At 35.3% G+C, this 12,991-nt stretch overlaps 1 protein-coding gene across 2 annotated transcripts in view; it reads right to left on the bottom strand.

Annotated features, from left to right (window-relative positions):
- Positions 1–4,611: 4,611 nt before the first annotated feature.
- LOC112617170 (tyrosine-protein phosphatase non-receptor type 4) overlaps positions 4,612–12,991 on the bottom strand; it is a 230,589-nt gene continuing 222,209 nt past the window's right edge. The window contains exon 27 of one of the 2 annotated variants that reach the window (XM_025373929.1): positions 4,612–12,492. In XM_025373929.1, the coding sequence (XP_025229714.1) occupies positions 12,406–12,492 (87 nt within the window). In that variant the 3' untranslated portion in view covers positions 4,612–12,405. The remainder of the gene's footprint in view (positions 12,493–12,991) is intronic. The other variant, XM_025373930.1, reaches the window with a different exon arrangement.

Genomic DNA, 12,991 nt, shown 5'->3' with positions numbered 1-12,991 from the left:
ATCTGTTTATCAGATATATTAGCCTGTGGTTTTATCATGTCTTCATCTGAATTTGGTATCATGGTGACGCCGGTCTCATAAAATGAGTTTGGAGGTATCCTCTCTACTTCTATTTTTTAAAAGAGTATGAGAAGTATTGGTATTAATTCCTCTTGGAATGTTTGGTAGAATTCAGCCATGAAACCATCTGGTCCCGGGCTTTTTTTGTTAGCAATTGCTACTTCAATTTCCTTATTTGTTAGAGTTCTGTTCAGGCTTTCTATATCTTCTAGATTAAGTCCTGGTAGGTTGTATGTTTCCAGGACTTTGTGTCTTCTAGGTTATTCAGTTTGATGGCATATAATTAATTGTTCATAATCATTTATGACCCTTTTTGTTTCTGAGGAATCCATTGTATATCTTCTATTTATTTATGTGAGACAAGATCTTGCTCTGTTGCCCAGGCCAGAGTGTAGTAGTACTGTCATAGGTCACTGCAGCCTCAACCTCCTGGGCTTAAGTGATCCTCTCACTTCAGCCTCCAAAGTAGCTGGGTCTACAGGCACATGCCACCACACCCGGCTAATTAAAAACAAATTTTTTTTTTTTTTTTTGTAGAGACAGGGTTTCTCTATATTACCCTGGCTTGTCTCTAACACCTGGCCACAAGTGATCCTCTCACCTTGGACTCCCAAAGTGCTGGGATTACAGGCATAGGCCACCGCATCCAGCTGATACAGATTTCCCCAACTTTAAATATGGCATTTCACTGCCTCATGGCTTCTGTTGTTTCCAGTAGAAATCTGTTGCTAATCTTATTAAAGATTCCTTCTACCTGATGAGTTTCTTCTCTTTCTGCTTTCAAAATTCTTTGTCTTTGGGTTTTGACAATTTAATGTATCTCACTGTGTGTTGAAGAGAGTTTATCGCATGCTTTGTGTTCATTGAGTTTTCTGGTTTTTGTTTTATTATTATTATTATTGTTATTATTTTTTGAGACGGAGTCTTGCCCTGTTGCCCAGGCTGGAGTGCAGCGGTGCGATTTCGGCTCACTGCAAGCTCCACCTCCTGGGTTCACACCATTCTCCTGCCTCAGCCTCCTGAGTAGCTGAGACTACACGCGCCAGCCACCACGCCTGGCTAATTTTTTGTATTTTTAGTAGAGATGGCGTGTCACTGTTAGCCAGGATGGTCTCGATTTCCTGACCTTGTGATCCGCCCACCTTGGCCTCCCAAAGTGCTGGGATTACAGGCGTGAGCCACCGCGCCCAGCCTTGTTTTATTTTTGAGACAGGGTCCCACTCTGTCGCCCAAGTTAAGTGCAGTGGTGCCATCAAAAAGCTAGGAGTAGGAGTTCTGAGACCACCTTGGGAAACAAAGCAAGACCCTGCTCTACAAAAAAATAAATAAATTAGCCAGGTACAATGGCATGGCTACTCTGGAGTTTGGGGGACTCATGTGAGAAGATTGCTTGAAACCAAGAATTCAAGGCTGCAATGAGCTGTTATTGCCCCACTGCACTCCAGTCTGGTGACAGAGACACCATGTCTAAAATATATATATATATAAGGAAAAAAATGAAATGTATAAAAGTAACTTGATAAAAATTGATAAATGTAAAAAACTATATCAATTTTAACTGCAAACATTTTAAAACTGCCTGCATTTTTTTCAACAGAGAAATTGCTACATACATTGTAGAAGACCACATATCTGATGGGATCAGAACTAGTACTTGATTAAATGAAAAACCATTTAAAGGAGGGAAAAAAACCCAATATGCATTTGGTTTTAGCTTAAAAACCATACATGTATATTCATTTGTGATTCTTTTCATGTAGCGCCAAGGCTTTTGTCAATAGGTTTAAGCCTCCTTGTAATCCCTTAGTCTTTCTTGCAAGCAAAACAAAAACAAAAAACCTTAAGTGCGTCACCTGTAGTTTTGTTAGTCTCTCATAGTTGTCTTGGTCATATCTGTTTTCAATAAATTAAAAAAATTAATCCTTAGGCTGGGTGTGGTGGTTCAGCACTTTGGGAAGCCAAGGTGCGTGGGTAGGTGGGTGGATCACTTGAGCCCAGGAGTTCAAGACCAGCCTGGGCAACATGGTGAAATCCCGTCTCCAAAAAAAAAAAAAAAAAATAGCTGGGTGTGGTGGCACACACCTGTGGTCCCAGGTTCTAGGAAGCCTGAGGTATGAGGATCACTTGAGCCTGGGGGGCAGACATTGCAGTGAGCTAGATCACATCACTGCATTCCAGCCTGGGTAATAGAGCAAGACCTTATCTCAAATAATAATGGTAATAATAATAGTAATAAATAAAGAAAAATAAAAAAATAAAAATCCTTAAAATTTTAGTGACTCACGTTAAAAGGCTTTCACAAAAGCCCAACCTTCTTTTCACACCCTCACTTCATTGGCTTATGGAATATAGCACTAAGTGACATAATAAAGATAAATTTGTATGCATATGAAAGCACATAAGCACAACTGATTTTAGCAAGCTTACAGCTTAACTGGTGGAACTGGAAGAGCTCTAGCATAATTGAGAGCAGTCAACAAGGCCAGGGAGATCAAAAGGAGAAAGCAGAGTATCAGTCTTCTGAGTTGGTTATTTGGATGGTGATTAAGAAAGCTTCAGTCACAAATGGAATATAACTAGGAACTAGAGTAAAACCTTTGTAGGTATACACCAAACTCAAAAGTCATCAAGAAGATTGGTATGTTTGTTTATACAAGCATTAAAAATGTCCTCAGATTCCTCCCATCAGCCCCCAAAACAAAGTCAAAGTACAATGGGTTTTTGCAACATATAACTGACAAATTACTAGTTTCCTTAATTTCCAACATCTCATACAATTAAAATGTCAAACAACCAATATAAAAATGAGGAAAGGGAATCAATAGGAATGTAGTGTAAAAAAAATAGAAGGGATCAATAAAGCTACTTAGCCTTACAGAAGAAATGAATGTCAAAATATTTCTTCTCTGAGATAAGCAGGTAAATTAAGTTTCATGAAATTCTAATAAGAATGTGGAGAAACAGACATTCTCATATGCTTTGGTAGAAGAGTATAAACTGGTATAATTGTGTCTGAGAACAACTAGACAATATTAATACCTGAAAATGCAGGTGCCCTATGACCTAGCAACCCTACTGCTCAAGTGTATGCTATGCATACACTTGCAACAATTAACAAAAATATTTGTATGATTTTCATTGCAGCTTTGTTTGCATAGCAGAAATGGAAACCATCTAAGTGTCCATTAAGAAATTAAGAGTATAATCATATGATAGAGTACTAGGCAGTGGTGAAAAACAATAAGATAGATCTGAATATGCTGACATACATATCCCAACATCTGTATATATCCCAAGATGAAAAAACAAGCTGCAGAAGAACATACTGCACAACCTTGTTGGCTTTAACAAAATGTGTATGTACACACAAATGGAAGTACACATTTTTACCCCAGAAGAAAATACCAGAAATTGAAGAGGTTGCCATTGGTTTGAGGAGGCTTTTTTCTTTTTGAGACGGAGTCTTGCTCTGTCCGCCAGGCTGGAGTGCAGTGGCGCGATCTCAGCTCACTGCAAGCTCTGCCTCCCGGGTTCACGCCATTCTCCTGCCTCAGCCTCCCGAGTAGCTGGGACTACAGGCGCCCGCCACCTCGCCCGGCTAATTTTTTTTTGTATTTTTAGTAGAGACGGGGTTTCACCGTGTTAGCCAGGATGGTCTCGATCTCCTGACCTCGTGATCCACCTGCCTTGGCCTCCCAAAGTGCTGGGATTGCAGGCGTGAGCCACCACACCCGGCCTGAGGGGGCTTTTCTTAGGTTGGGGCATGGGGAAGAGGATGTCGCAACTCATTTTGATTCTCATTATAGTGTTCGAATTATCATGTACATAAGAACAAAGGCATGGCATAATCAAAAATCACCTTTCTGCTTTATTACCTTTTCTTTAGGTACTTTCTTTCAGAGGAAAAACGGCATATCTAACTGCACTTAGGCAAGCTGACTTCAGGGATAGAAGGAGAGAGCCTTAGGATTACCAGAATAGAGGGTTGGTACTGGGAGAGCAGAGGAGCCAAGCAATGGCCACAATGAAAGAGGAGCTTCTCCTCAGACTTTTTTTTTTTTTTTTTTTCTTCCTGAGATAGAGTCTTGCTTTGTCGCCAGGCTGGGGTGCAGTGGTGCAATCTCAGCTCACTGCAACCTCCACCTCCTGCGTTCAAGCGATCCTCCTGCCTCAGCCTCCTAAGTAGCTGGGACTACAGGCGTGCATCACCACTCCCAGCTAAATTTTGTATTTTTAGTAGAGACGGGGTTTCTCCATGTTGGTCAGGATGATCTCGATCTCCTGACCTGATGATCCGCCCGCCTCAGCCTCCCAAAATGCCGGGATTACAGGCGTGAGCCACTGCATCCGGCCTCTTCAGACACTGTTTAATCTTCTAACTCCCTTTTACTTCCTCACCTACTCCCTTTCCTCAAATACAGCCACTATGTGAGTCAGTAACTCCAGAAACAAATTTTACTCATCATTCTTGATAACCAATTACTAAACAGAACCACTGTTAGAAAAGCCCAAGAAAAAACTCCCATAAAATAATCTTCAAAACTTCTATACTTTAGATTACTAAAGCACATCTTTATTTTGCAATTGAACATTAAGAGTCATAGCTAGTTTTTTTTTTTCATGTTTGTACCTGAACAACTGTTTCTCAAAATGAAATATGGCCAACAAAATATGTGTAACAGCATTTCACATAATATAAATTGCTCTTAAGACTAAAACAGTATTAATGCAAACCAGCATTTTTATCTTGTTTGCTGTATTTGTAATTTTTTTGTACATGAATGGCAGAAATTCTTTTTCACTAAAATTAAGACAAATACACAAGGCCTTTCAAGCATACAGTAAGCTGCAGTGACAAATGCAGAGTGATTTCAAATTATGCAGTGTTGACCAAATTCAAGCTTATACACATTTTAAATAAACCCTTAGCTTCTTTGCCTCAATTATGAGATCATATGGAAAGAGATATTTTTGTGAAATGGGGGGAAAGGTAATCTAAGAAACTAAGGGACCAGTTGTTTTGTCACTAGTTTAATAGAATCAAACATGACATGTATAATTGTATTTTAATTATGACATAAGCTAGACTTTTAACTAAGTGACTTTCCCCCTTCATATTTACAAATAGCACCTGTTACAAGAAAAAAAAATCCCAAATTAAAACACCCTCCACATAGAAATAATTATTTTTAAAACTACTACTTAAAAATATCAATAATGCAGATATAGCAAATTATTGGTTCTAAAATTAAGCCTACACTGTAGAGAATAAGGAGTAGCTTTTCTTATTTGAAAAGATTACAACATAGATTACAACTGTAATGTCCTGATGCTGGAGAACACTGGGTTGAACAATTTTTATTTTTTTAAGCAGATAGAGTCTACTGGCAGAAAATAAAAACAGTTTAATGTAAACTGTTTCAGTCTCTTAAATCGTGCCCCTCAACATGTATGTAAGTGTCGGGACTTTTATTCCCTTAAACTTACTTGTGCAGCATCTGCTTCACCCTAGGTACTACACTGAAAACAAATGGATTTCCAAGTATTCATGTGATGCACAAAAAAATCCAAAGCAGAAATGATAATAAACCAAGCTTAGATGAAACTAGCTGAGAACTCAGAGTCCAATAACACACTCAACTAGGTATCCTTTATTGTGCTACATAAATTACAGAAAACTTGCAAAGCTAAGATCACACAAGTTGCCTCTTAAACATCAAATAAGCTATGAAGAGATCATTATATTTAAACTTGCGTCCAATCTAATGACCTCCAATACTAATTAAAATTTTCCCGTATTTACAAAACTTCTAGGATAATTTTATTTTAAAATGTATAAATTAAGTTGGTGGTCAGCATGAAATAAAGTGCTATTTAAAATTCAAAAAATCAAATTGAGCATTGAAATTTGACCTACTCTAGTCTTGCCAACTCATTGAAGGACTGGAAAAGACAGGTGCCAGAGAATCCCAGGCTTGGATTAAAACTTTCTTACCCAGGAAGGCAAATAACTGGAACACTACAATTCAGGAGTAGAAACTAAAAAGCTTCTTTGAATATATGTTAAAATGGGCTCAACTGTGACTATAGTGGGGAAGTACCTAACTGCCGATTTGTGGAGAAAGCATGAACCAGCAGCACCTATTTGGGTCTAAGGGTGTGAGCAGGTTTATCTCCTCCTCCTTGATGAATTCCTGGTAACAATTTTACTTAGCAATGTGGCATTTAAGCTTACCACAAGTAATAATTGCTAAATTTTGGTAACTCCCAGGGTTGAGAGAGCCTGACACCAATCCTTTCAACAGCTATAGCAAAGTTCATGAAAGAGATCACTTTGTACTTGAGTCCTTACTTCACAAAGTGTTAAATTAGTGATTGTTAAAAAGTTGGAGAGGGGGAAAGAGAAATAAAAATAATGAGTCCTCACTGAGTCAAGTTTAATGAGTGATAAATACTACCTTTTAAAGAAACTGTTGCACATATTAATCATACCTACAAAGGTAGTTTAAAATGCAGTTTTTGTTCAGCTGAATTAATATAAACTCTTAAGCATATAAGACACCACTGCTACAATTCAGAGTTGGGCCAAGTGGTCTTAACTGTCCATGACATTGGGAATAAAAAGGCAAAAACCACTGATTGGGTCAGGGGCCGCTGCACACACTCACTGTAATGAATCTTAGGCACCGTTTTCTGGCTTCACAAAAGTCACATCCTCACAACAATGTCCTCATTTGACAAAGCCTGGAAACGTTCTCCATGGTAAACACATGCACAACACATTTATTACCTTCACACACAAACACCCTTCCACACTCCAAAAGTCTAGAATTATTTTACACTTAAAAACAGTATGTGCAAATTTTCTGAAAAGTTTCTATTCTAGAGGCAGAGCAAAATGAAAAAGAATGTACATTATATTTGAAATATGCTTCAATAATGATTGCTCTTGTTTATAATGAAAATTAGTTTTTCTTCTAAAATTACATTTTGTACAATGAAGTGTAATACTCTTCCCTTTCTTTTCAATCCCTTGCAGACTTTTTTAAACAAATAGAGTATCCTTAGAATCAAGCCATAATTCTAATGACATTTGAAAGATACATTCATTTTCTTTACAGCATGAAAGACATACAAATATCATTTTATCTCCTTTAAACAATGAAATTAAAGAAGTTAAGTTTCAACCTTCTGTCCATAGAAAAATATTTTCTATATCCTTTACACAACAAAGGTAGGAAACTCTACAGTGTTTAACTGAAATTTTTATGAGCTTAACAAGGCTTTCAAACATTTTCATTCTTGCACTGAAGATTTTAAAAGGTTTCAGGAAGTTAAACCTTTGAACTTTTCCCTAAAATGGTAGTCTTTAACTAGCAATATTGCTACTACCTTTTGCTTTGTAAAAATTTTTTAAACTGGTTTACTTATGTATGCACTGAACTAATGCTGATGGATTGCACCCTAGCAGATATTACTTCTGGTTGCCCATTTAGCTTGGATTACTAAAATAAAAATTATAATGATTACAACTTCAGAAATCAATAGCATACTACAGTAGAAAAACATAAATAGCAGCAAATTTATATGCAAACAGAAGTAATTATGTGATGTCTACTCACAACAAATTAATCAGGACTGTAAAAAAAAGTCTAATTTCTGGCAGACACAGAGATTGCTGTTTGTTTTTTATAACGCTGTAAGACACACTGTAGTAATTGCTGAGAATCAGTTAAGTCTATATGTAATAAAATAGTGTTGATAATGGTTGTAGACATGGTAAGTTGAACAAAAAAACATACAAATTAGGGATTAATTTATTGGGTTCTTGATAAAATTGCTGAAATTATCAATTAGCCCTCAAAAATGTTTTAGGATTATGTAATTTCCATTTTATCTACATAATTCTCTAAGAGTTTTATAAAATGGTTGCTACAACTTGTATTGTGATCACAGTGAGACACCAATAAATCTCTGCCAACAGATCAGTAAGTCTGGTATTTGATAAAATTAATCCAGTAGGTTTTAATAACAGTTATTTCACTTGGAGGAAGCACCACAAAAAGAATGGTTCCAGCAACCGTAGTCAAGATAGGTGAAGCAAATGGGGAAGTAAGCAATGTTAATACAAAGTATTAACTGTGGCAGCTTACATAATGCACCAGCTTTCATAAAAGCAGGCTGTTGCATAATTTATCTGTGTCCTATTATTGAGATGTTTAGTCCAACAAATATTTACTATACTGTATTTACTATAAGTGACTGAAATGCAAATTCATCTGAACTATAAAGTAACTACCACGAAATAAGAGCCTGTAAACATATCCCACATTATTGTGGTATAAACAACTTTTATGAATTGAAAATTACTTTGGCAACCTTACCATCAGAGTATTTTAAATGTTCAAAATACAGATATTAAATAGCACATTGTTATAAACTGTTTCCTTCTCTCTTCCTTATAAGATTATAAAACAAGTAATGCTTTATTTACTTCTCTTACATGTTCACATTATGAACATAAATTATTTCATTATAAATGGACATATATTCTAAATCTTAGTTCTACATTTTGAGTGCTTTTAAAAAATTAGTCTTCTAATTGCAGTCTATAATGTTTTCATACTGCATGTGTATCAGTCTAAATACTTTACAAAAGCTTATGTTCTGTCAGGCAGGCATGACTAGCAAACTGAGTGGGGGTCCTAATTAGAATCACTTCTGAAACCTGCTTATTTTCTAACTTAAGTGACATCTTTTAAGGTCATCATAGTTATTAAGTGAAAACACTGGCTGAGTATGCTTCTCTAGTGGAAATAGACAAAAATTCACAAGAATTTATGATATTCACATAGGTTATAATTTATTGAAGTTCCAGTATAATATAGGACTACTAGATAATTAGAAAGCAGATCATGTAAGACCAGACTGCTAAATCAATAATCATTGCTGGACTCTGTTTCCTAATGCCGATAAAAATGGGGTAAGTGAAGACTGGATAACATTTTTCGAGTTCCTTTCAGCTCTCAAGCTGCAGTACTTCTAGTGGAGATAGAAGACAGGAGACTTTTGCTTAAATCCTCTAGACCTGATCAGACCCTGCCAGCAGATGATAACCTATAAGTTAAAATACTAATTTTCCTCTGTGGGCATTAGCCTTTGTGAAATATACATATAAATAAACACATAAAAGTATCTCTATGTGTTGTGTACACATATTTGAAACCTTCCAGCAATTGTCTTAATGTCTTAACATACCTTTGCACAACTGAAGTCAGATTTCATATAATAAATGTTCCCTTTACTCTTGATTAAAATAATCAACCATTCCCCTATCACCTCTTTCTCCTAGCAGACTGTAGAAAGGAAATCATTTCTTAGGCTGTTCACCCTGCCTCTATTTTGAATGGATGCATTGGTTTAACAAATACTCTCAATCTTCTGGTGAATGTAAAGTCTATTCCAAATACTCCTAATCGTATTTACATGGCGCTGACACAAATCAGATGCTCAATAAAACACCTGAAATGAACATGAAAAAACGATCCTAACTCAGAAAGGGAAGGTTTTCACAAACACTTCTTAGCATTTACAAAATCCACTTGATTAACCACTATTGATTTCCACTTGTCAGAATAAAAGTCAGCGCTGCTTTCTTAAGGGTGTCAAGGTGGGAGGTAGGGGTGGCTGGAAGAGTGGGAGGGTAGCTTAGATACAAGAAATTTGGCATTTTATCACACAATGTTACACTGATATGGATGGAGTCTAGAACTACATGGTGTGTGAAAGCTAGGATTATTTCTAGAAACCTATTTAGATTGATATACAGGTTAAAACATTCTTAGATGTAATGGATAAAGTCTTATCTATTAGCATATTCATTTTAAGAAGTTGTAAAGGATAGTTTAAATTTAAATAAGATCCCAATAAATATGGTTTTAAAAAAGGATCTTTTCTGCACATAAAAATAATGACAGTGGGTAGTTCCCAGATGAAAAATTCATACGTGAGAAATTTAAATGTAATTCTAAACTTCTAATGATTGGCATTTAAAGACAGGCATTGAAGATTCAAAAAGGCAGCAGTGCTCATTGCCAAGAAATTATTAAACTCACAAGTATAAACAAGGCCCTAAATTAAAGAACATGTCAACCATGACTTTTGTCTCTTTACATCTATACAACGGTATCTTTTGGTCTATGGTTGTCATATTCTGTCCATACAGATAGAACAAATTTTATTTTAAAATTAAGGTGAAAAACTGCCAAAACAGTTATTTAATATGTAGACCCCAACATAATTTTACTTTCGCAGTTTTTAATTTATCATGCCATATAGCAGCCTACATTATATTTGTCTGTCTATAGAACAGAATGATCAAATAGATTATAAATTACTATCTTATATTGTTTTGACTGTGAAGTCAGGAAATAGATGAGAATTTCTCTTCGACTTAAGGTTATGTTTACTTCTCTCTTTAAATAAACTTAAATATTTTAATATTATAATTTATTTGGTATCTTGGCTATTAATGTTTAGGAGCTTAATTTCCTGAAATTTACTATTATGAGTTTTGAATGTTTGAAATGACATCATTTAGACTCTACCAAAGATTTAAAATGTGTACTTTTCTCCTCATACTAAATGGCTTCCCAAAATATCTACCATTTGACTCTAAACTTTATCAAGATCTTACAGAAATATTCAGAAACTGCTAGGAAATGAATCTTTTAAAACCGCAATCCACATAATTGTGTAAAATAACATTTGAATAGGTGAGCAAATTTTCACTTGTATCAAACTGGGCAATGTTAAAGTTCTATCTCTCTGTAGACTTAAAAAAACCTGAAGAGGAAAATATGGGAATTCCCACATCCTTAATGGGAATCAGATCCTCCATTAGGCTGGACAGTCAAAAGTCTCCTTACTAACATGCTTATAACTTAATAAGTATACATAAAATGGAATAATTTAATTGTACACAAAAAAACCAAGAAAACTCTCATTTTAGTTATTGAGTGATTTACACTTAAGAAATAAGTCAATGTTTCATTCTTTGAAGAATCCCAATCAATTTATCAATGTGAACAAAGCTTGATATTAACTGAAATAAGTGCTAAAGAATAATATTTTAGTTATGGATATGAATAAATCACAATTATTTGCTCTAACTTTAGCTTAGAGTATCAATATGTTTAACATTAATGTGCATGTTAGATGTCTTCCTAAAGTTAGGGATGAAATAAATATGAAATTTGAAGCATAAAGCATCTTTTAAAGTTGAGCTGCTAAACTGTAACCTCTCAGTCCCTCAAGTAAAGGAATGTGCAGATTTTGAACAATTCCATAGCAGCAATGCGCACTCAGTAGAACACAAATTATCTTTGCTTCTTACAGCAAATCACAAGTACTGAGTAAGAAACAGGACTTCCTTACCCTTCTTTGACTGTATAACACTCAATATAGCTGTTTTTTAAAATGTGAACTTATTCAAAATGCATAAAAATATAAGAATGTACAATATACATATATACCTCCTAGTGGGGTCAAATGAGTGCCTTTTCGTTAGACATACAAGGACGTCTCAAGGCACTTAAGGGGTTAAGACACAATGCATGCATTCTTTTACATCAAGTATGTGAAATCACATGATTTGGAATAAGCCAACCTTATGATAAATATAAGTTACATTATTAAATCCAAGAGAATTTGTAGATTCATATTTATATTTTCTATAAGATGCTGGTAAATGGACATGTGCAGCATTTCCTGGGAACAGCAAATTCCACCTTTCTTCTTCTGAGCAGCAGGCAGGTCTCTACAGGGGTGTGCAGGGAGAAACGTGCTGCATCCATAGGCAGTGTATTGGCTAATATTAAGAATGATATTGCTAAAATTTTAAAAATAAAATCTGGTAATCAGTATAGTAAGTACGCAAACCACTGCAAAAGACCAGAGCTGACTCCTGATGTTTACTTCTTTTTGCTTTCATGATACAGGTGTATAACAGAGATGATGAGAATTTTGAGCCTTGTTTGTGGCAATTCTACCAAAAGGGGATTGCATGGCACCACTACAAAATTTCATAAATTACCCTGAACATACTCAGTTATTTACTATTTGTTCGGAGCAAAGCATGAAACAGTCTTCAAATACATGAGTTATAGATTTTGAAAGAGTGACATTTTTTAAACATAAAGTGCAACAGTGCTGAAGTTTTCAAAGTTTTTTTGAGTTCTTCATTTTTTTTTTTTGTAAAATGCCATTTCCTGCGAGCAGCATTATGGCACAGTGAACATAAGGGAAAGTAGTTTTCCAACACATATCCCAGATTTTTCTGCTTTCTTATTTATTTGATGATGTTGTTAAGGGTTTAACAAAGCCTTCTTCATAAACTTTCAAAATAGCTTCACATACAAATCTGTATTGACTCTGAAAAATAAAATATAAAAAACAGAATTGATCAGAAAAGTCAGAAAACTGCCCTCTTCCCCCAAAAAAGACAAACATCTCACTTGGCTTGCTTACTTAAAAAAAAAAAAAAACAAAACTGCATAAAGATACCATTTTTCACTAACAGTCTAGACTGGTTAAAAAATAAAGTTTGGCACTATATTTTATTGGCAAAACTCACTTATATGTTGTTGGTAGGAATGTTAAAATACTGCAGCCTCTATAAAGGGGAATTTGGCAGCATATAACAAAATTAACCGAATTTACCTCTTAACCCAGCAATCCCACTTCTAAGAATCTATCCAAAAAATTAACCAGAAAAAGAAACTGAAAACACATATTCACAAGCGAGGCTATTCATTGCCTATTTATAACACAAAAGGTGGAAACAATTTAATTGCCATCAACAGGGACCAGGTGACTACTGTACATTCTCACAGTGGAATACTAGCTAGTTGGGAAGAAAAGGTATAAAAGT

The sequence above is a fragment of the Theropithecus gelada genome, unplaced genomic scaffold (assembly GCF_003255815.1).
Source record: "Theropithecus gelada isolate Dixy unplaced genomic scaffold, Tgel_1.0 HiC_scaffold_15884, whole genome shotgun sequence".
Taxonomy (NCBI): Eukaryota; Metazoa; Chordata; class Mammalia; order Primates; family Cercopithecidae; genus Theropithecus; species Theropithecus gelada.
This window is presented reverse-complemented; position numbering and strand designations above follow the sequence as displayed.